This window comes from Pseudophryne corroboree, chromosome 6, assembly GCF_028390025.1.
Source record: "Pseudophryne corroboree isolate aPseCor3 chromosome 6, aPseCor3.hap2, whole genome shotgun sequence".
NCBI classification, from domain to species: domain Eukaryota; kingdom Metazoa; phylum Chordata; class Amphibia; order Anura; family Myobatrachidae; genus Pseudophryne; species Pseudophryne corroboree.
Genome location: NC_086449.1, coordinates 388,605,486 through 388,629,182, shown reverse-complemented (window position 1 = coordinate 388,629,182; position 23,697 = coordinate 388,605,486). Strand labels below are relative to the sequence as shown.

The following is a 23,697-nucleotide window of genomic DNA, read 5'->3' as shown; positions in this document are numbered from 1 at the left end:
TATATCATATCCTTCCTGTGCACTATGGATCCTTTGTGCTATTCTCGTCTGCATGGACTATCTCCCAGGCCTAGACATCTGCATTTCACTTGTTTCACCACCATCATAACGCTATTGGCCCACCATTTGAGATTTGTTTACATGTCTCAATACATTACTCCCTGACACCTGATTTCCAGCCTTGATTGGTTGGGAACCAATATCCATTAGCACCTCTACCCAGCATCAGCCCGTTTGAGCTTTTGTGAACCCGTCCGCGACACTTCCGGTTGCGTGGAACGCATTTCCGGCAGGTGGAACGCATGGAGGCCGCGTCCAGCCGGAGCGGCCAAGACAGTCTCTGCAATACTGAGTTGCGGGTAGCCCTGCGTGGCGCCCTGTGGTGCGGGGTCTGTGGCTTCATTGGGGGTGCTCTTGGGGGCCCTGTGTGGGGCTTTGGTTGTCAGCATTGATTCCGGGGAGGTTTTTGTAAGGTGCACCACACGGATCCGGTCACTTCCGGTCCTGGATATTTAAATAGCAGTCCCGCAGCAGCAATCTAGCATGCAGCACAGGGACGCCCTACTCTCCTCCAGGCTCAAGTAAGTGTTATATTTTGAGTGATTTATTTATTCTTTACATCTATTGAGATGAGATACGGATGCAGTTTTTGTGATCTTTATGCAGCATGTCGTTTAGACCGTGACCCTGTAGCTGTACCTAGGTAGCAGGACCTGTTTGAACAGGTATGTGAGTAAATATTTTTTATGATGCACTAGAAAGCACCTTTGGCTCACTCTGAGTATAACTCATTGTTAAAATTTGAATTTTAGATGTATATTCTATACCTACTTCCTAGACCAGTATGGCTGCGTCATGATATGCTACCTCATTGTGTTATACACCTCTGATTAAGTCTGATCTGATCACAGGTGAGCTTTATGTTTTTTATATCACAAGGTACTATGAGTCTGGGAGGCTCTGGCACAGGTGATGGTGGTGAATCTGAGTATATTATTAAGGTTTGACACATTTGGTCTTGGTGATTGGCTTCACAGTTGAATTCATTCTGGGAAGCTTCAGCAGATGTGATTTGGCCTGGGAGGCACAGTTCCCTGCATAAGTGAATATGTCTATACTTTGTTGTTTTTTTCACAGACACTTGATTATGATGAATGATGTTAACCTAAAGAGCTATTAGTCTTGAAAAAGGTTCGTCATACGGACCGAAACGTCGACTCACCAGGCTTTCCGATTTTCACAATAAAATCTTTTTATGAAAAGACTTCATTTATTAATAGCGAGAGTGCACCTTCCACTTCGTGGAAATTTTGTTGTTCAAGTGGACCTGACCGGGTTCATTAGGAGCACCCGCAACGTTGGAATTTATGGGATGAGAGTGCAGGATCACCGTGGATATATATATATATATATATATATATATATATAGAGAGAGAGAGAGAGAGAGAGAGAGAGAGAGAGAGAGAGAGAGAGAGAGAGAGAGAGAGAGAGAGAGAGAGAGAGAGAGATATATATATATATATATATATATGTGGCCCCAGCGCTCGTTTTACTTGTAATTGATTAGGTAGATTAAATCCACATCTGTGGCCACAATAGGTATTAAAAGTTTTTTCTCCTCATATGCTGATCACTAAAAAGTCCACTTTCAATTTTCCTGGACTGCAGCTCTCCCTCGTTCTGTATCCCCGGAACTCCTCGGGTAAATGGATCTAGTAAAAGAATGTGAAGAGGGGGCGCTTCATAGTGTAAAACCGTTTTATTCAAAAAACTCTCAGACAATGACAGTACGTGTTTTAGATATCAAGACTCGTACCGCAAATCAACCAGGGTGGGCTGGTTACCACATGATACAATCAATTACAACTCCCGGCATACCCCGAGCCTCGTCTCGTTAATCCCTGGACTCCTGCCTTCCACGTCTAACCGCTGAACAGCGGTGGTAGCGGGTCGGATCACTGGACCACTTGCTTCGGGACGGATACAGCCGGAGGGTGATGACGTCAGAACAGCTCCGCCCTAACGCGTTTCGTCACAGACTTCGTCAGAGGGCGGTGCTGAAAGAGCTTTTGCTTTTCCGCAACCTTGTTTTGAAGTGACTTCCGGGTAGACGTGCTGAAGGTCAGCTGAGAAATTGGACGGAGTGCCCTATATATCACAGCACCCATCAGCATAGAGTGCTGTGTGGCCGATGGGTGCTGTGATATATAGGGCACTCCGTCCGATTTCTCAGCGGACCTTCAGCATGTCTACCCGGAAGTCACTTCAAAACAAGGTTGCGGAAAAGCAAGAGCTCTTTCAGCACCGCCCTCTGACGAAGTCTGTGACGAAACGCGTTAGGGCGGAGCTGTTCTGACGTCATCACCCTCCGGCTGTATCCGTCCCGAAGCAAGTGGTCCAGTGAACCGACCCGCTACCACCACTGTTCAGCGGTTAGACGTGGAAGGCAGGAGTCCAGGGATTCACGAGACGAGGTTCGGGGTATGCCGGGAGTTGTAATTGATTGTATCATGTGGTAACCAGCCCACCCTGGTTGATTTGCGGTACGAGTCTTGATATCTAAAACACGTACTGTCATTGTCTGAGAGTTTTTTGAATAAAACGGTTTTACACTATGAAGCGCCCCCTCTTCACATTCTTTTACTAGAGATATATATATATATATATATATATATATATATATATATATATATATATATATATATATATATATATATATATATATATATATATATATATGTATATAATTATATTGTATGTGTGTCTGTTGAGATCATCTGCTAATATACATTTTTCACAGACATGCATTGCATAATGTCCAGAGACAGTGGTATATCAATGATAATATCAAGTCCTTATCTGAATTCATACGCATTGCAAGAAAAGGACCGATGTCAGAAACTGTTGACAGTGTAGGAATTGAATGACCTGGCATCTGATAAAGCTAAATATTTATCTTATAACATTCACTATATATTGGTAAGAGACTCAGTACGCAATGGGCGTACGGGGTACCGTAAGGGTACGCACTTAGCGTAGCAGAAGCTAGGCCGTGGTCGAGACGCACGAGCGACACGTTCGCTCGCGGCTTACGCTGGGTATCGAGCACGCTTTAGGTGGTCCGAGTACCGTAATGCTACGCTACTAGCGTAGCGGACACCGTGCCCACTAGAGGAACACGAGCGGCGCAGACGCTCACAGGATGACACACAGTAAACCTTGTATGCAACACAATGAAGGGATTTACTTATACTGTAATGATATAACGCTTCTTAACCTTGTTAATATAAAAGCTGCTTGAGCGATTGAGACGCTCCGAATACCCTCAGCAATGTAATAAACACACAATACCTTGCTAAGGTTCCAAAACCTTTACTAACGAGATTTAGTTATGTAAAAAGGGAAAATACAGTTAACATTTCATACACTACAGACTAACATCAATATCTAAACATAATAACTACACATATACAATATACAACAGCGTAACAATAACAGAGAGAGAGAGAGAGAGTATGGCAAATACAAACAGAGAACAAGTTGGTTACAGAGAAACACTTACGCACTGGGGAATGATCGCTGCGCAGTCCTGGTACCAGCTCTCAAGTTAGTCAGTGATGAAAACCTTTTGTGGAGAGTAGACTGAGCTGGCCCAAGCTGGCTGCCTTATATACACTGCATACAGTACACTACAAAGGGGCCTACAATCTCATTGTTCATTGGACACAGGAATCTGTCCCTACATTATAACAAAGGTCATAGGTTGATTCAAACAGGTGGGCTGTGACTATTTCATACTGCTCAGGTGGGAGGGAATCTCAGCATTCCCGCCGCATGGATAATGAACTGCAAATATAGCAAATGTCCATAAACTTCTTATAGACATAACTATTCGCAGGAGCGATTAATTTCTCTCAAACCAATACCGGAATGTTTCTAATAATATACTCTACAGTTGCATACTAAACACCACTGCTCAAAACCTGTCTGACCCTTAGTATCATGTAAAGAGGGATTTCTCTGTCCATAAACCAGTTACACTAAACAAACTTACTGATATTATTAAGGAGACCATAACCTACAAATTGCACTATTTGGATTAACTATGTGACGATTGAGTCGCCCGCTAGACGCTTGCAAACTCCGCCGTAAATACACATCTCCATGCGCAGGAGACGTCGGAGGGTCCCTTACGCAACCTGAGGGGATGCGTACGCACGGGGGAGTGGGTGCACGAGCAGCGGGCAAGCGCATGGGGTTAGTACAAGGCATGAGAATAACGATATTTTTCGACTTTGACAGTCCACCCTTTGGCAGTCACCAATAACTGCCACTTACTAAACAAAACAGAAAAATATATGTCCTCATGTAAATACCTTTTTATGATTGGGTAAAGGGAGGAGAGGAGAAGGTAGGAAAAGTATGACCTATTGAGATAGTAAAAGCATGTGTGTATGAAATCCATGTTTGAGGGGTCATGTATCATCGTGCCGTACGTGTTTTAAATCAAGCTTCGAGGTATTGCGAAGTATACCTGTGACTCCTTCTTATCCCGTATCAAGGGTCTGTGGATGGGCTGTCAAACTCTACCGAGCTCTTTTCGGCTTTTGGTTGCAACAAATGGGGAGCACATTTAGTTGATGATACATGAAGGGGGGAACATGTGAATGCTGATATATGTGTCTATATTCCCTGTCGACTATGTGTGTCATTACCTGGAGGTTGTAGAGATGAAGATAAGAAACAATCGTTATAAATGCAGTCGTAAACTATGTGAGTTTAAATAAACAGTCGCCGATTGAGGTCTTGTCTGATGTACATGTTGTCTGATGTCTCTCTGTGCTTTTGCTATAAATAGTGAGCAAAAGCTTTTCCATTGTCCATTAAGTTACAGTCTCTAAAATATTGGGCTATCGTAAAAGTTAAAGTCACTAGGGATATTGGGGGCTTGTAGCATAGTTCATCAATGGTCTGTATAAAAGAGGTTGTCAAATTCTTCTTCCAAGCGGATGTCTTTGTACCTTGGAGGAAAACAAAGGAGAAACGGGTGAAAGAAACGGACCGTGGAATCACATTTTCATCACAACATTGTCTCTATCGTTGGGTCATAAATCAAATTAGTTGTTGTTATTACAGTGTCCTCGCTCCTCAGACTCATCACCCTGGTACTACCTTTACACTTCGTTAAAGTCCGAACGCATCTAAATATCAGGCCAACCAATATGACGACTCCCAGAATACACAAGATAAATTTCCCTACGTCCATTATAATACCTTGGGTCCATTCTCCTAAACCAGAGAACCAATTTCGTGGGTTCAACCATGACACCCAACTGGTCAGCTCATTACCCACACCAGCGAGTGTAAGATTGTGTTTCCTTCGAAACTCCCACTTCAATTGCAAAATGTCATCCACCTTTTGGTCTATGACCTCGGCCGGGTCCTCAGTGCTGTTTGTAATATACGTGCAGCACTTTACACCATACTGAGTTGCTAGGGTAACACAATACCCGCCTGTCACTGCTGTGAGATAATTGAGAATCATCCTATGCTGAACCAGCTCTGTTTTGTAGGCTTGTAACTCTTTCCCAGTGTACCTGAACGTGTCGTCATACATTTCGGTGATATTGTCTAACAAGTTCGCTAGCGCAGATATATACTTATAATTTATCACTCCTCTGGCGGTACGAGTGATATCTAACGCGAGTAGGAATTGAATCCCGGTGGATTCATGGATCAGATCAGAGGCCGGATGCTCTGTCCTCTCTATCAGGTGCCTTTTAATTACATGCTCGTAATGAGTGTGAGTATAAGGAGCTTGGGCACCGCGGTGAATGTCTTTAATTTTGTTATGGGATACAGTCATTACTTCAGGCAGTACTTTTCCAATGTAACACAATCCCTCTGAGTTTGGGGCAAGCCACTTATACGCCTTTCTCCCGCATATGAAATATGCATCATCGGGGAGAACATATGGGACGGAGTATGACATTACCATGTTACAAATTTTCCATGTTAAATCTCCTAACCCTAACTCTCCCATCTGTCTAGTACACGTATCAGGTTGTACGATATGTGCACAGTATCCTGGTGATACTTCTCCAACTCGCATGGTCCTACTTCCTAGAGCAGGCCTGGCCAACCTGTGGCTCTCCAGCTGTTGTAAAACTACAAGTCCCATCATGCTTTGCCACAGTTTTTCTATTAGGGAATGCTAAAACTCTGGCAGGGCATTCTGGGATGTGTAGTTTCACAACATCTGGAGAGCCACAGGTTGGCCAGGCCTGTCCTAGAGTATACCTATACCGGAAATATTTTCCACCGTTGGCGATCTGGCGTATAAGCTCTGTGTCTATGGACATTCTATCGGCTCTATATGAAAATGTCATGGTTTGATTACTCCATGACACTTCCCAATTTCCCGGCTTTCGGGGATTGGAAATGTTAAAGCATACTAAGGACTTATCCACGTGATACTGGTGGAGCTTCAAACTAGGAGGACTAGAGAGATTAAACCTCTTGTCCACCGGCGTCCCACCACTTAACTCAAGTACCTCTCCTACAGTTAAAGGGAATGGTACTAGTCCTGATTTGCTATGACCTTGAGGTACTTGAGAGCATACCCAACAGTCTGTCTGGTTTAACACTTTACCCACTAAGGAGTGATAGTCACTCAATGGATGCCGGTCCATGTGGACATTAAAACTGGACTGACATTTCTTGATGCACCGATCCTCAACTATATTGTCACAATGCCTACCGATGCAGTTCTCTTCAGCTAACAATCCTTCACAATTCCTTCTATTGTCAATGCTACCAGATCGTTTTCTGATACTCGCCTTTACTCAGTGATTATGTTGCTCTTGGAAGACTACGCCTCCATCCTGGTCATCAGAACCCATTCCAGATCCTTTCTCGACCTCCATGGTACTCTCACCGAAACAGACTGCTCTGGTCAACATCATGGTCAACAGGAAAATCCGGATCACAGTCTCTTGGGGCAAGTCCATCTCTACCGTCTGTTCTTTATCACGGGACCTCTCTGGGTCAGCAACCTTTTTACAATGAGACGAATGGACCCAAGTCTCTCTCTCTCGGCAACCTTCAATGCTGTCGTGCTGGTCAATAAGACTTGATATGGTCCTTCCCATCTGTCAATAAGGCAACCAGTTGATACGACCTCACCTGTCCCTCCACTAGGGGCCTTTGATACTGCTCTTACTGGTTGGGACGTGCCCACTGTTGTTTCTGCTATGGTGGCTGCTAGAGAGAGTGCCGATATTGTTGTGGGTTCATCCTCTTGGTCACAATCCTGGGGAAAGTTTAAAACAGGGTACAGCTTGCACGAGTTAGTATTAGCATCAACAATCTTAGTTACATTATTCTTAACATCTATACAGTTACTAAGTGCATGTTTATCATACACCAGTGTGCCATTCTCTGTAACCACTTTCTCTCCCGTTATGTATGGTGGTGGTGGAGCGGTGGCTATCAGTTTTCTGATAGGGTTAGATCCAGCCGCTTGAGCCAATCCTCTCTGTATTTCACCTTCCTGTTGCCATAATTGTAAATAATCATAATGTTTGATCCGTCTCTTTGCAGATTTAATGAGACATATCCTTCTCCTTAGATTTTGTAACACCTCGGGGCTAAAACTGCCTACCCGTGGGAACTTTTCCCCTTCATGCACAGTCATTCTTTCCCATTCATCGCACAAAACCTCTGTGTGTGAACCGTATTTCTCACACATGATATACCTTGCCGACCCGATTGGTCGGTTTACTGAATCAACTTGGACCAGGGTTGATCGCCCCCTACCTGAACAACTGGCCCCCATCTTTGCAGGTGTTGCTTTCGCTACCTCTGACCTTCAAATCAGGGTCTTCAGCGAACCCTTACAAAAACCAAGATGTCCGGGGTAGACTGACGGTGAAAGTTTACAGAGTACCTCCACTCACTCCGCCCACGTCGACCAATACGCCCACACACTGCCTTAGCGCTGGCGTACTCAACCTAGGGCCCCTGCGACCTGAACCTCTATTTACTGGAACATGTGGGTGTGATCCGAAGAGCACTTAACCCTTCCCAGTAAACATCAGTTGCTGGAGAATTCCTGAGTGACCAGCGAACCTCCCTTAAAATAAAAAAAATTACACAAATCACGTTAGAATGTACAAATAGCATTTATGACCCCTCTAGCGTACGCAAATGGTACTGGGTCAAGTTACTAACTAATGCACACAATTACATGCGGTACAATCGTTCTGCACATAAGCAACTAATCTTATGTGTGGAACAACCAGTGGAATCGAAAAGTTCGGCTGCGAATTCCTTCAGCCAGAGCTTAATGGCCTATATGGGTATTGCACCAACCCTCCTGGTGTTGTGCTTCTTGACTCTTATCTGTAGCGGACTTCCTAGTCCGCTGTACCTAGACCTCCTGGTCTGTCTCTGGACCTCCTGGTCCGTTATCTCTAATGCTCTTATTTTAATATGTTAACAAGGGATGCCTCCCAAGCCACCGTGCTGTCACTTGCACGTATGTACCACACGAGAACTCGATTTCCTGTGATTCCACCCAAAAATGAGAAACTTTTATATATATATATATATATATATATATATATATATATATATATATATATATATATATGTATACACACTCTTTCACCTCCTATACTCTTTACTTTCGTTTCTGCGCAGAAATCCCTTTCATTCAGTATCACAGTCTAGTCCCGAAAGGAGTTACAAGAGAAGGATTATTTACGCTAAAATTTAGGACACTGAGATTGACTTGCGCTATTATCGCGTTGCCTCCGTATCGCCTACTAAAACAATACTATCGTGTGATTTGTATTACGTGGGCGTACCCATACGCTCCGTTGCGTAATATACGCTATGTGCGTCAGCCCTTGCTTCGCGTACGCTTGTCCTGCCCTTTGTTAGGGACACGTGTACACATGCCAGACACGTCCACAGTAACACAAGTAACACGTTTATATCAATGTAAATGATCTTTAACTGTAATCATTTACTGAACACCACACAGAACTTCCTTGTATCTTAGGCAAGCCGTGTGCGTGTTTATCAAATTACTCCTTTACGTATTAATTTTACTTTTAACTACCAATAGCAACAAATCTTTCTCAGCACGTTATCAATGATAAATGGCAAAACAGGAAGGCGAGATTTGAAATTACACAAATGACAAATACAGGTGTGTGCATTTGTTGCGTACGCAACGCGTATCAAACAGAAATAAAACAGTTTTAAAAGACAATAGCGTACTGTTCTTACCTTCCGGTTCCGGATTCCACCAGCACTCCTACAGCGTAGCGATGCAGACGCTTATCTAGTCAGCACTACCGTATCCCTCACCACCAACACGGATACAAAGGGATACGCCTTCCCGCCCTTTGCTGACAGATAAAGTCTGCTTGTGTTCGCTAGAGCGGATATGTGGAGGACGGACGAGCCGCCAATTGATAAAGCTAAATATTTATCTTATAACATTCACTATATATTGGTAAGAGACTCAGTACGCAATGGGCGTACGGGGTACCGTAAGGGTACGCACTTAGCGTAGCAGACGCTAGGCCGTGGTTGAGATGCACGAGCGACACGTTCGCTCACGGCTTACGCTGGGTATCGAGCACGCTATAGGCGGTCCGAGTACCGTAATGCTACGCTACTAGCGTAGCGGACGCCGTGCCCACTAGAGGAAAAAAGCGGCGCAGACGCTCACAGGATGACACACCGTAAACCTTGTATGCAACACAATGAAGGGATTTACTTATACTGTAATGATATAACGCTTCTTAACCTTGTTAATATAAAAGCTGCTTGAGCGATTGAGACGCTCCGAATACCCTCAGCAATGTAATAAACACACAATACCTTGCTAAGGTTCCAAAACCTTTACTAACAAGATTTAGTTATGTAAAAAGGGAAAATACAGTTAACATTTCATACACTACAGACTAACATCAATATCTAAACAAAATAACTAAACATATACAATATACAACAGCGTAACAATAACAGAGAGAGAGAGAGAGTATGGCAAATACAAACAGAGAACAAGTTGGTTACAGAGAAACACTTACACACTGGGGAATGATCGCTGCGCAGTCCTGGTACCAGCTCTCAAGTTAGTCAGTGATGAAAACCTTTTGTGGAGAGTAGACTGAGCTGGCCCAAGCTGGCTGCCTTATATACACTGCATACAGTACACTACAAAGGGGCCTACAATCTCATTGTTCATTGGACACAGGAATCTGTCCCTACATTATAACAAAAGGTCATAGGTTGATTCAAACAGGTGGGCTGTGACTATTTCATACTGCTCAGGTGGGAGGGAATCTCAGGATTCCCGCCGCATGGATAATGAACTGCAAATATAGCAAATGTCCATAAACTTCTTATAGACATAACTATTCGAAGGAGCGAATAATTTCTCTCAAACCAATTCCCGGAATGTTTCTAATAATATACTCTACCGTTGCATACTAAACACCACTGCTCAAAACCTGTCTGACCCTTCGTATCATGTAAAGAGGGATTTCTCTGTCCATAAACCAGTTACACTAAACAAACTTACTGATATTATTAATGAGACCATAACCTACAAAATGCACTGTTTGGATTAACTATGTGACGATTGAATCGCCCGCTAGACGCTTGCAAACTCCGCCGTAGATACACATCTCCATGCGCAGGAGACGTCGGAGCGTCCCTTACACAACCTGAGGGGATGCGTACGCACGGGGGAGTGGGTGCACGAGCAGCGGGCAAGCGCATGGGGTTAGTACAAGGCATGAGAATAACGATATTTTTCGACTTTGACACATCCGAACAAGAAGAAATTCTCTAATAGTTTATAGGAGTGCAGCTTATATTTTTATCCTTATGATATACCCACATCATGTATAAGTAAAGTGGGACACTAGCGTCTCGCCACTTCTACTGTCTGTCGTCGTCCCTTGAAAATACAGTTATAGTGGTCACTGGTGGGTCCTATGGGGAGTTAGATTTGTCCCTGATGCCATATGGTATTGCAGGGAAAACATGCACCCAGGACCCTCCTGCGCCCAACTTTAAAACGGAAAATAAGTTATACCATTAATATGTAATGTAGTGGCCGTAAGTTGCCAATCAAGGTATTATGTTCCTAATTGGGGTACTATTGATATTTAAAGAATATAGGCCCTCATTCCGAGTTGTTCGCTCGCAAGGCGATTTTAGCAGTATTGCACACCCTAAGCCGCCGCCTACTGGGAGTGAATCTTAGCTTCTTAAAATTGCGAACGATGTATTCGCAATATTGCGATTACACACCTCGTAGCAGTTTCAGAGTAGCTTCAGACTTACTCGGCATCTGCGATCAGTTCAGTGCTTGTCGTTCCTGGTTTGACGTCACAAACACACCCAGCGTTCGCCCAGACACTCCTCCATTTCTCCAGCCACTCCCGCGTTTTTTCCGGAAACGGTAGCGTTTTTATCCACACGCCCATAAAATGCCGTGTTTCCGCCCAGTAACACCCATTTCCTGTCAATCACACTACGATCGCCGGAGCGAAGAAAAAGCCGTGAGTAAAAATCCTATCTTCATAGCAAATTTACTTGGCGCAGTCGCAGTGCGGACATTGCGCATGCGCACTAAGCGGAAAATCACTGCGATGCGATGAAATTTACCGAGCGAACAACTCGGAATGAGGGCCATAGAGAGATACTATATTGTCTCAACCACTACTGCTAATTGACGTCATCCACTGGATATGATGAAAAATTAGCGAGTGGGGGGAGAGTAAAAACTGTAATGTTTTCCAACCTGTAGTTCTTTTTTGCAGCTGCCACTGTTGTGGACTTCAGAGGCGGCAACTGGAAGGGATTCCCAGGCTCTCGTAATTTCTGAAGAAATCAAATACAAATTGTTAGTAAAATGTAGCAGAGAAATGTAAATACTGTAGAGACCTAATGCATTTCACCTCTAACAGAGGCTTCTTCAGTTATAGGTAAAATGTGCTAGGGGCTTATGGCCTGTCACTGCCTGCCACTTGGAAGTCCCTGTTTATTGTGTATAAGACCCAACTACCAGCTTACTGCCATCTACATGATCTGCAGCAACCACTCCGGTAATACTTCGTAAGTGCAAATCGGAATATCTCTTTTGCTAAGCGCCAACCACACATTGGAACAGCTTGGAACTTTACTTTACATGTATCCTCACTAAGGGACCACATGCATTTATGCCGTACATTCATCTGGTAAATAGGACTCCCTAGGGTAAGTTTTTGGATCATTATATGTGCACATTTAGGACATGAGTAGCCCTATTTGTCAGGACTCTATCTGGGCAGCATTTATAATACATATACTAGAGATGTGTGCCGACCCAAATCTCGGGATGTGGGTTCTTGTTTTGGACCTGTATTTCCTTCGTGTTTTGGATCTGTATATTTATTTTAAATATAATAAAAACCGCTAAAATCACAGACTATGCTAAGCGACAGCAGTGGGTGGCACAAACAAGTGGCACTTAAACTTCCAACATGGCACATCTAGGAAACATAATGGCACTGCAGTGGCAGACAGGGTGGCAGTTTAAAAAACTATACAAATGTTTGTTGTCTACACAAGAAGACAGTCAGCAATGCTCCAAACAGCACGTAATGCAAAGAAAAGAGGTGCAAGATGGAATTGTTCTTGGGTCCTCCCGACTCCCACCCACTAGGAAATTATAGTAATCCAAACAGCGGTTTAATTTCCCCAACAGTGTTGCACAATACGATAATAATTAGAGATGAGCGGGTTCGGTTCTCAGACAACCGAACCCCTCTGAACTTCACGTCCCGAGCCTAGATCCGAGTCCGGCTCTGGTTTTACCGACAGGCTCGGAAACCAGAACGAGGCAAAACGTCATCATCCCACTGTCGGATTCTTGCAGGATTTGGATTCCATATAAGTAGCCGCGCGTCACCGCCATTTTCACTCCAGTCCTGGAGAGTGTAGCGAGAGGATGTGTCTCTTTCCTCAGTGCGGGAAAGTGGTGTGGCGACCTGCTCTGTCTTAGGTGTGTCATTCCAGTGCTGTCTTGTGCTGCATCAGTCCAGTGGTGGTGTCTTGTGCTGCATCAATCCAGTCACAGTGGTGGTGTCCTCTGCTGTCATATGTCCAGTGCTGCTGCATAAGTTCAGTCCATTGCAGTGGTGCTGTGTTGTCCTGCATCAGTCCAGTGGTGGTGTCCCTCTGCTGCTGTATAAGTCCAGTGATACTGCCTTATAAATCCAGCCCAGTGGTACTGCCGTATATGTCCAGTGGTACTGCCATAAAAGTCCAGTGATACTGCCATATAAGTCCAGTGGTACTGCGTATATGTTCAGTGGTACTGCCGTATAAGTCCAGTCCAGTGGTACTGCCATATAAATCCAGTAGTACTGCTGTATAAATCCAGTCCAGTGGTACTGCCGTATATGTCCAGTGGTACTGCTGTACAAGTCTAGTCCAGTGGTACTGCTGTAAAAGTCCAGTGGTGCTATCCTGTGCTGTATATTATTTACTCCAAATAAAGGGGTTATTAATATTTAATCCAAATAATTTTACAGGGTTTGCCCTGCATGTTGTAGGGATAACCTCTCCTGTGCCGCATATTGTTATATAACTTCAGAAAAATAATGGAGAACAAAAATTTGGAGGATACAATAGGGAAAGATCAAGAACCACTTCCTCCTAGTGCTGAAGTTGCTGCCACTAGTAATGACATAGACAATGAAATGCCATCAACGTCTTCCTGCCAAGGCCGATGCCCAATGTCATAGTAGAGGGAATATAAAATCCAAAAAGCCAAAGTTTAGTAAAATGACCCAAATTTTTTTTTTTAAATGGTCTGAGGAGAAACGTAAACTTGCCAATATGCCATTTACGACAAGGAACGACTAAGGCCCTGGCCTATGTTCATGACTAGTGGTTCAGTTTCACATGACGATAGAAGCCCTCATCCTCCCGCTTGAAATATAAGAGTTAAGCTGCCAAAACCACAGCAAAGAACTGTGCGTTCTAAGATGGTATCACAAATCCCCAAGGAGAGTCCAAGTGTGTCCGTGGTTGCGATGCCTGACCTTCCCAACACTAAACAGGAAGAGGTGGCTTAATCCACCATTTGCACACCCTCTGCAAGTGCTGGAAGGAGCACCCACAGTCCAAGTTCTGATATTCAAATTGAAGATGTCACTGTTGAAGTACACCAGGATGAGGATATGGGTGTTGCTGGCGCTGAGGAGGAAGTTGACGAGGATGATTCTGATGGTGATGTGGTTTGTTTAAATCAGGGACCGGGGGGAGACAGTTGTTGACTGTGGGAAGAATAAGCCCATTGTCATGCCTGGGCAAAGTACCAAAAAAGCCACCTCTTCGGTGTGGAATTATTTCTACACAAATCTGGACAACAGGTGTCAAGCCGTGTGTTGCCTTTGTCAATCCGTAATAAGTAGGGGTAACATTCTCCCTTATACGTCCCCTGCAGCACATTCACCAGAAGTCATTGTCAAGTTCAGAAACTTTGGGTAAGAGCGTAAGTAGTCCACTGACCTCTAAATCCTTTGTACCTCTTGTACCCAAGCTCCTGCAAGCCACACCACCAACTCCCTCAATGTCAATTTCCTCCTCAGTCAGGAACGTCAGTAGTCCTGCAGGTCATGTCACTGACATGACTGGCGAGTCCTCTCCTAACTGGGATTCCTCCAGAGGATCCATGAGTGGTACGCCTACTGCTGCTGCTGCTGTTGTTGCTGCTGGGAGTCGATTATCATCCCAGAAAGGAAGTCGGAAGACCACTTGTACTACTTCAACTAAGCAATTGACTGTCTAACAGTCCTTTGTGAGGACGATTAAATATGACAGCAGTGATCCTGTTGCGAAGTGGATAACTGAGGCCTTGACAGCTATGTTGGTGTTAGACGTGCTTCCGGTATCCGCCATTAGTGCAGTGGAATTTAGACAATTGATGTAAGTAGTGCGTCCCCGGTACCAAATCCCATCTAGATTCCACTTCACTAGGAAAGTGATTCCCGGACTGTACTGGGACATTAAGAAAAGTGTCCTCAGTTTCCTGAAAAATACGGTTGTACCCAGTGTCCCCTTAACCATGGACATGTGGTCAAGTGGAGCAGGGCAAACTAAGGACTACATGACTGCGACAGCCCACTGGGTAGATGTATTGCCTCCTGCAGCAACAACAGCAGCGGCACCAGTAGCAGCATCTCACAAATGCTAGCTCGTTCCAGGCGTGCAGGAGATGCTGTCGGTGGCCTGAAAAATTGCGGGCCACTTTCACCATTCAGCCACTGCGTGCCGAAGACTGGAGTGCCAGCAAACACTCCTGAACCTGCCCTGCCATCACCGGGAGCAAGAGGTGGTAACAGGTGTAATATGTTATGCCGGCGGTCGGGCTCCCAGCGGCCATCATATCGGCGCCAGAATCCCAACCGCCGGCTTACCGACAGCTGGGAAAATGCAAATGAGCCCCTTGCGGGCTTGCTGCATGTGCCACGCGCTCCACGCTATCTATTCTCCCTACACGAGGGTCGTGGACCCCGAAGAGGGAGAAAAGCTGTCGGTATGCCGGCGCCGGTATGCTGGTCGTCAGGAGCCCGGCCGCCAGCAAACTGAAGACCACCCATGGTAACAAGGTGGAATTCAACACACTATATGCTCCAGAGGATGGAGGAGCAACAAAAGGCCATTCAAGCCTATACATCCACCTACGATATAGGCAAAGGAGGGGGAATGCACCTGACTCAAGCACAGTGGAGAATGATTTCCGTGTTGTACAAGGTTCTCCAACCCTTCAAACTTTCCACACGTGAAGTCAGTTTAGACACTGCCAGCTTGAGTCAAGTCATTCCCCCTCATCAGGCTTTTGCAGAAGCAGCTGGAGAAATTGAAGGAGGAGCTAAGACAGAGCGATGTGGGACTTGTGGATGGAGCCCTTCATTCCCTATGCCAGGATTCAAGGGTGGTCAATCTGTTGAAATCAGAGCACTACATTTTGGCCACCGTGCTCGATCCTAGGTTTAAAGCCTACATTGTGTATCTCTTTCTGGCATACACAAGTCTGCAGAGGTTTAAAGATCTGCTGGTGACACAATTGTCAACTGAAGCTGAACGTGACCCGTCAACCGCTCCTCCTTTATTTTCTCCCGCAACTGGGGCTGCGAGGAAAAGGATACAATTTCCTAGCCCACCCACTGGCGGTAATGCAGGGCAGTCAGGAGCGAGTGCTGATATCTGGTCCGGACTAAAGGAGCTGCCAACGATTACAGACATGTATACTGTCACTGCATATGATGATGTCAGCATTGAAATAATGGTGGAAGATTATATAGGTGACAGCATCCAAGTAGACATGTCAGACACTCCGTATGTATACTGGCAGGAAAAAGAGGCAATTTGGAGGACCTTGCACAAACTGGCTTTATTTTAGCTATGTAGCCCCCCCCCCCCCCCTCCCCCCATCCCCCCTCAAGTGTGTACTCCGAAAGAGTGTTTAGTTCAGCCGGAAACCTTGTCAGCGATCGGCGTAGGAGGTTACTTCCTCAAAATGTGGAGAAGATGATGTTCATCAAAATTAATAATAAAATCTACCAGGAAGACCTTTACCAGCAATTTCCTCCAGAAAGTACACAGGGACCTGTGATGGTTGAGTCCAGTGGGGACAAATTAATACTCTGTGAGGAGGAGGATGTACACACTGAAAGGGGTGTGGAATCGAAAGATGAGGATGAGGACATCTTGCCTCGGTAGAGCCAGTTTGTGCAAGGAGAGATGAATTGCTTCTTTTTTTGTGAGGGCCCAAACAAGCCACTCAATTCAGCTACAGTCATGTGGCAGACCCTGTCGCTGAAATGACTGGTTTGTTTAAAATGTCCATGTCAAATTTATACAACATAAGGGTGGGTGGGAGGGTCCAAGGACAATTCCATCTTGCACCTCTTTTTTTCCTTTGCATTATGTGCTATTTGGGGCCCAGTTTTTAAAATTGCCATCCTATCTGACACTGCAGTGCCACTCCTAGATGGGCCAGGTTTTTGTGCCGCACACTTGTGTCGCTTAGCTTAGTCATCCAGCAACCTCATTGCACCGCTTTTTCTTCTTTGCATTATGTGCTGTTTGGGGGCCTAGTTTTTAAAAGTGCCATCCTGTCTGACACTGCAGTGCCACTCCTAGATGGGCCAGGTGTTCGTGCCACCCACTTGTGTCGCTTAGCTTAGTCATCCAGCGACCTCTGTGCAACTTTTAGGCCTAAAATCAATATTGTGAGGTGTTCAGAATAGACTGTAAAAGAGAGGAAATGATTGTTATTGAGGTTAATAATACCGTAGAATCAAAATTACCCCCAAATTCTGTGATTTTAGCCGTTTTTATATATATATATATATATATATATATATATATATATATATATTCTTTTTTAAATCATCCAGGTCCAAAACCAAAACCCGAAAGGGTGGTTTTGGCAAAACCAATCCAGATCCCAAACACAAGCGAGGATCCAGATCCAAAACCAAAACACAAAACACGAAAAGTGCCCGCCGCACATCTCTAGTAACGAGCATCTGAATCACTATTCATACTTGACATAGGGTACAATACTGTAACTGCAACTACAGAGTGTTCCATAAAGCCTAACACTGTGTTGTCCATTTTCTGTGAAGGACCAAAAGTAAGTTGGATTTACAAATGGAATACATATAATACTTTCTTTGGTTTGTAAGACGCCTTCGCTTAGGTACTGCATCGGTGAGCCCTTCTCTTGCCATGCGTCCTGGTCAGGGAGTTGGCTGTTAGTCATGATAAGTATGGCTTTGTCCTGATTCAGCTCTGATGCTCTGCACATCAGTGCCAATGTTTTTCGAAAATCTTGGATCCGAGCTATACATTTTGAAGGTACCAGCTGGGTAAAGCTTGAGCTCTAAGAAAACAAACATACAATATATTTGCTGCCCACAAATACTGACTTTTACATATAATATTAAGAATAGTACTGTAACATATAAACCAGAAAATCAGTTGTGGCATGTTAAGAGTAAGTCAGCATTAACATTTCCACATTTCTGTTCAATTCCATCCCTTCATTTAAGACAATGTATACTTATCTCTAAGTAACCCTACTCACTCCCTGCAACCTATCCTCTCTCAGATCGATCTCTACTCTGGCTATTCAGGCTATAAAATCAATGCTACAGTAGCAGGAGAGAAGTGCTTGATTTCTATATTCCTAGGCCAACCAAACTCTCTCTGGAGGCATCTCTCTCGTTCAAATGGCACTAGCAGAAAATCAAAATCTGACTTGAATTCTTGGTCTAGCCACTTTATTTCATGGCTAGGCAGAGTGAATTTGGTGTAGACAAGTGTGTTCCCTTGGCTCCGCTACCTTTTCCAAACCATTCCAATGTTTATTCCCTCCCCCTGTGCCTTTAATTTTTTTAAAGTTCCACAACTCCCATTTTGTCTAGACGAATTAACACTATCTGATATGCTCAAAGTTATTACAACAGCTCACACATAGTGGTAGGTTGGGTATTCTTGGCTTTAAACAGTATTATTTAGCTGCACAACTTGCACATTGTGTACAATGGTGTAATCCTGGTGCACTGAAAGGTCTGGGCTACTATTGAGGCTGACAAATTGGGTCTAGCCACGGTTTCCTCCCTCTGGCTTCCGAGGTCAAGTCATCCTAGGAATGTTGCTTCTCACCCAATAGTCTCCTGCTTGTTGTCTATATGGGATTATGCTAACAGGAAATTCAAATTGGCCCCTAGTCCTTCGCCTGTTATCCTGATTTTTCACAACCCAGACTTCCCGAAGATTAAGGGTAAGTCACAGAATAAGGGATATCCAGGAGGGCATTTTTGAGGAGCTCAGTAAACATAATACACTCAAGGGGCGGGGGGGGGGGGCAGTATAGGAAAATTACTGAGAGGGGTGCCACTATCGGAAAATTCAGGCAAGGGGAGTTTCTATATGGAGAATACACACAAGGGTAGCACTATAACAGTGTTGGACCCCAAAATCATGGTTACCACTGTTTATTTGCTAGCGTAAGATGAGACATATAGCAGCCCTGTCAATCAAACAGGGCTGCTGGGAACTTTCAGTTGTGTGTATGCAACTACTGTGAGTGTACATATTAGTTTGTGTACTGTATAAGACACTTAATTTGCTTAAATTTTTACTATATACTGCTATATAGTACACAAGTGTGATGTTCACAAGTGTGAACATCACACTTGTGAATAGACATTTGACACTGTAATTACACTATTACAGTATGTATTGCAACTTGTAACACATACTTTCTATGCTTACAGTATATGAGAATGTACTACAATGTTATGCGAATGCTACATTAGTCACTAGGTACTAAAGCTATCACCGTGCATAGAAGGATTCGCATAATAAGCTTCTACTAAAACTCTATACTACTGTTATGATATTAACTCATAAAAACAATAACGTGTAAAATAATATTAGATTGTAAAAATATTTAATATAATCTGAATAAATGACAATAAAAAAGCATAAAAACTGAAATTTAAAAATAAAAAAAATACAAGATGCTTGCAGGTTGGCACTGGCAGCAGGTTTATAGTCATACAAACTGTATATTATCTACAATTACACCCATTTTTTTAACCATAATACAGCAGGTATAACACTCTATCTTGGATAAAGAAAGAATCATTGCTAGAACATGTACATAAAAAGATAATGGCCGGGATGTAATGAAGTCCGATTTCGGCAGCCATGCAAGATCAGGGCTGATTCTAGACCTTGTGGCGCCCAGGCCGAAAGTTTCCTTTGGTGCCCCCCCATTTCACCCCTCCCAGTAGGTAAAACAGGGATAGTGCGTGCCGAAGGTGCTCGCCAAAAAAATAGGGGCGTGGCTTCATAGGGAAGAGGCGTAGCCACAGTTATGCCCCCAGCCGTTATGACCCCTGTAGTTGTGCCCCCCTTAGTTGTACCCCCAGTAGATTTGACCCCATAGTTGTGCCCCCCTGTAGTTGTGCCCCCAGTAGTTGTGCCCCTGTAGTTATGCCCCCTTGTAGCGCCGCTTACAAACACACACAAAAAACACCACAATACTCACCAGCCCCACTCCTGCTTCCCGACCGCTGCTGCTGCTGCTGCTCCGTCTCTGGCAGCCAGCTCCTCTCTATGGGAGAGACGTCATGATGTCTCTCCCATAGCAGCGCTGCACAGACATTAGAGGTCAATTATGACCTCTAGGGTCTGACAATGGCACCGGCTGCAGCGGGCGCCCACACAGCCCACGGTGCTTGCTGTAGCCGGGATGCGGGGTGCGGGTGGGCGGCGGGTGACTACGCCCATGTGCCGCAGCGCCCCGGACGCCCGCCTTGCTTGCCCATGCCTAGATCCGCTCCTGTGTGAGATGTCTGCTGTACTCGGACGTTTTTTTAAAGGGGCAATCATTTACAAGGCATACGTTAGTCTTGTAAATGATTACACCTTTAAAAAAAAAGTCTGAGTTCAGCCGGCATCCTGCACAGCTGCCAAATTCAGACTTCATTACATCCCGGCCAATATATACAGTGCATCTGGAAAGTATACTCATCGCTTCACTTTTTCTACATTTTGTTATGTTACAGCCTTATTCTGAAATGGAATAATTTCATTTTAAAACTAAGAAATCACATGTACATAAGTATTCACAGTCTTTGCCATGAAGCTCAAAATTGAGCTCAGGTGCATCCTGTTTCCACTGATCATCCTTGAGATGTTCCTACAGCTTAATTGGAGTCCACTTGTGGTAAATTCAGTAGATTGGACATGATTTGGAAAGGCACACACCTGCCTATATAAGGTCCCACACTTGACAGTGCATGTCTGAACAATAATCAAGCATGAAGTCAAAGGAATTGTCTGTAGACCTCTGAGAAAGGATTGTCTCGAGGCACAAATCTGGGGAAGGGTAAAGAAAAATATCTGCTGCTTTGAAGGTCCCAATGAGCACAGTAGCCTTCATCATCTGTAAATGGTAGCAGTTCGGTACCACCAGTACTCTTCCTACAGCTGGCCAGCCATCTAAAATGAGTGATCAGGGGAGAAGGGCCATAGTCAGGGAGTTGACCAAGAACCCGATGGTCACTCTGACAGAGCTACAGCATTCCTCTGTGGAGAGAGGAGAACCTTCCAGAAGGACAACCATCTCGGCAGCAATCCACCAATCATGCCTATATGGTAGAGTGGCCAGACAGAAGCAACTCCTTAGTAAAAAAGCACATGGCAGCCCACCTGGAGTTTGCCACAATGTGCCTGAAGGACTCTCAGACCATGAGAAACAAAATTCTCTGGTCTTATGAGACAAAGATTGAACTCTTGGGCATGAATGCCAGGCGTCATGTTTGGAGGAAACCAGGCACCGCTCATCACTAGGCTAATACCATCCCTACAGTGAAGCATGGTGGTGGCAGCATCATGCTGTGAGGATGTTTTTCAGCGGCAGGAACTGGGAGACTAGTCAGGATAGAGGGAAAGATGAATGCAGCAATGTACAGAGACATCCTGGATGAAAACCTGCTCCAGAGCACTCTTGACCTCAGACTGGGGTGACTGTTCATCTTTCAGCAGGACAACGACCCTAAGCACACAGCCAAAATATCAAAGGAGTGGCTTCAGGACAACTCTGTGAATGTCCTTGAGTGGGCCATCCAGAACTCAGACTTGAATACGATTGAACATCTTTGGAGAGATCTGAAAATGGCTGTGCACCGACGCTTCCCATGCAACCTGATGGAGCTTGAGAAGTAATGCAAAGAGGAATGGGCGAAACTGCCCAAAGATAGGTGTGCCAAGCTTGTGGAATCATATTCAAAAAGACTTGAGGCTGTAATGCTGTCAAAGGTGCATCAACAAAGTATTGAGCAAAGGCTGTGAATACTTTTGTAAATGTGATTTCTTAGTTTTTTATTTCTAATAAATTTGCAAAAATCTCCAAAAAACTTTTTTCATGTTGTCATTATGGGGTATTGTGTGTAGAATTTTGAGGGAAATGTTCATTATGGTAGACTTACCGTTGATAACTCTATTTCTCGTTAAGTCCACAGGTTAACATTGCGATATAAGGTAGCGACAGCAGATTGGCACCAATAATCAAAGCTTTCGGCCTCCCAGAATGCAATGGGCCTGTCCCTATATCCCCGCCTCCTGGCTCAGGCAATTCAGTTGTTTCCAAAGCTCAAGGCAGGAGCATCATAGAGAGCCCTAATCAGGCGAGAAGAACACACACATGCACACCCTTCTGTACAAGAAGGAAGAGGTTAGTAGGTTAAAGGAACGGTGCATCAGGGTGGGATCCCTGTGTATCCTGTGGACTTAGGAGAAATACAGTTATCAATGATAAGTCTACCATAACAAATATTTCTCCTGCAGGGTACACAGGGTATCCACAGGGTAACATTGGGATGTCCCACAGCAAATTTAGTGGTGGGGACACTCCTGATTGGACAGGAGAATCCTTTACCTGAATTCAGCGTCCTGAGAGGCAAAGGTATCAAAGCATAATGTCTAATGAATGTGTTAATGGAAGACCATGTGGCTGCATAACATATCTGTTCTGCTGAAGCACCATGTTGTGTTGCCCATGATGGACCTACCTTACGAGAAGAGTGAGCAGAGGCATTAGCCTGAACAGGGAGATCAGCTTGAAAATATGCTTCTGAAATCGTCATCCGAAGCCACCTCGCCAGTGTCTGCTTATTAGCAGGCCATCCTCTCTTGTGAAATCCATAGAGAACAAAGAGAGTGTCTGTCTTTCTGATGGCACTGGTACAATCCACGTAGATCCTTAAGGCACGGACTATGTCCAACGATGCATCTCTTGCAGAAAGGTCTGGCCATTGGAAGTCCAGGGCTACAATTTCTTTGTTAAGGTGGAATTTAGACTCCACCTTAGGAAGATACCCAGATTTGGTTCTGAGAACCGCTCTATCTGGATCAAAAAAATCAGAAAAGGAGGGCGACATAACAATGCCCCTAAATCTGAAACTCTTCTAGCTGAAGCAATAGCCAGTAGAAAGAGAACTTTAGCTGTCAACCATTTAAGATCCACTCACTAGAGGTAAAACTATTCTGGACCTAGTTATTACCAATAATGTGGACATTATATCAAACACTAAAGTTGGGGAGACCTTGGGAAACAGTGACCACTATATGATCACATTCGACATCAGTTTCAAAAAGCCTAGGTATAAGGGAACAACTAAAACATTTAACTTTAGAAAAGCTAACTTCAATATTCTGAGACAGGCATTAAACAACATTGACTTGGAAGTTTTGTTTCATGGCAAGGACACAACGAAAATGTGGGTAGCTTTAAAAGGGTTGCTTGATAGCAATATTCACATTCATTCCCATGAGCAGTAAACGCAAGAGTACTAAGCATAAGCCAATATGGCTTAATAAGTAGGTCAAATAAGCAATGGCTAAAAACATGCATGCTTTCAAAACATTTAAATCTAATGAAGGGGAGGAGTCATTTCAGCATTATAAGGAATGCAATAAAAAATGCAAAAAAGTAATAATGGCAATAATAAAATTCTAAACGAGAGTAAAACCAATCCTAAAAAGTTTTATAAATATATAAACAGTAAAAGGTTAAAGAAGGAGATCGTAGGCCCA

General features: G+C 44.2%; 1 protein-coding gene across 1 annotated transcript in view; it reads right to left on the bottom strand.

Annotated features, from left to right (window-relative positions):
• The window catches only part of LOC134934579 (uncharacterized), a 157,004-nt gene that overhangs the window by 23,461 nt on the left and 109,846 nt on the right, over positions 1 to 23,697 (bottom strand). The window contains exons 5-6 of the mRNA XM_063929987.1: positions 17,735 to 17,968; positions 11,831 to 11,910 (exon numbers count right to left, since the gene is read on the bottom strand). Coding sequence (XP_063786057.1) covers positions 11,831 to 11,910; positions 17,735 to 17,968 — 314 coding nt within the window. The remainder of the gene's footprint in view (positions 1 to 11,830; positions 11,911 to 17,734; positions 17,969 to 23,697) is intronic.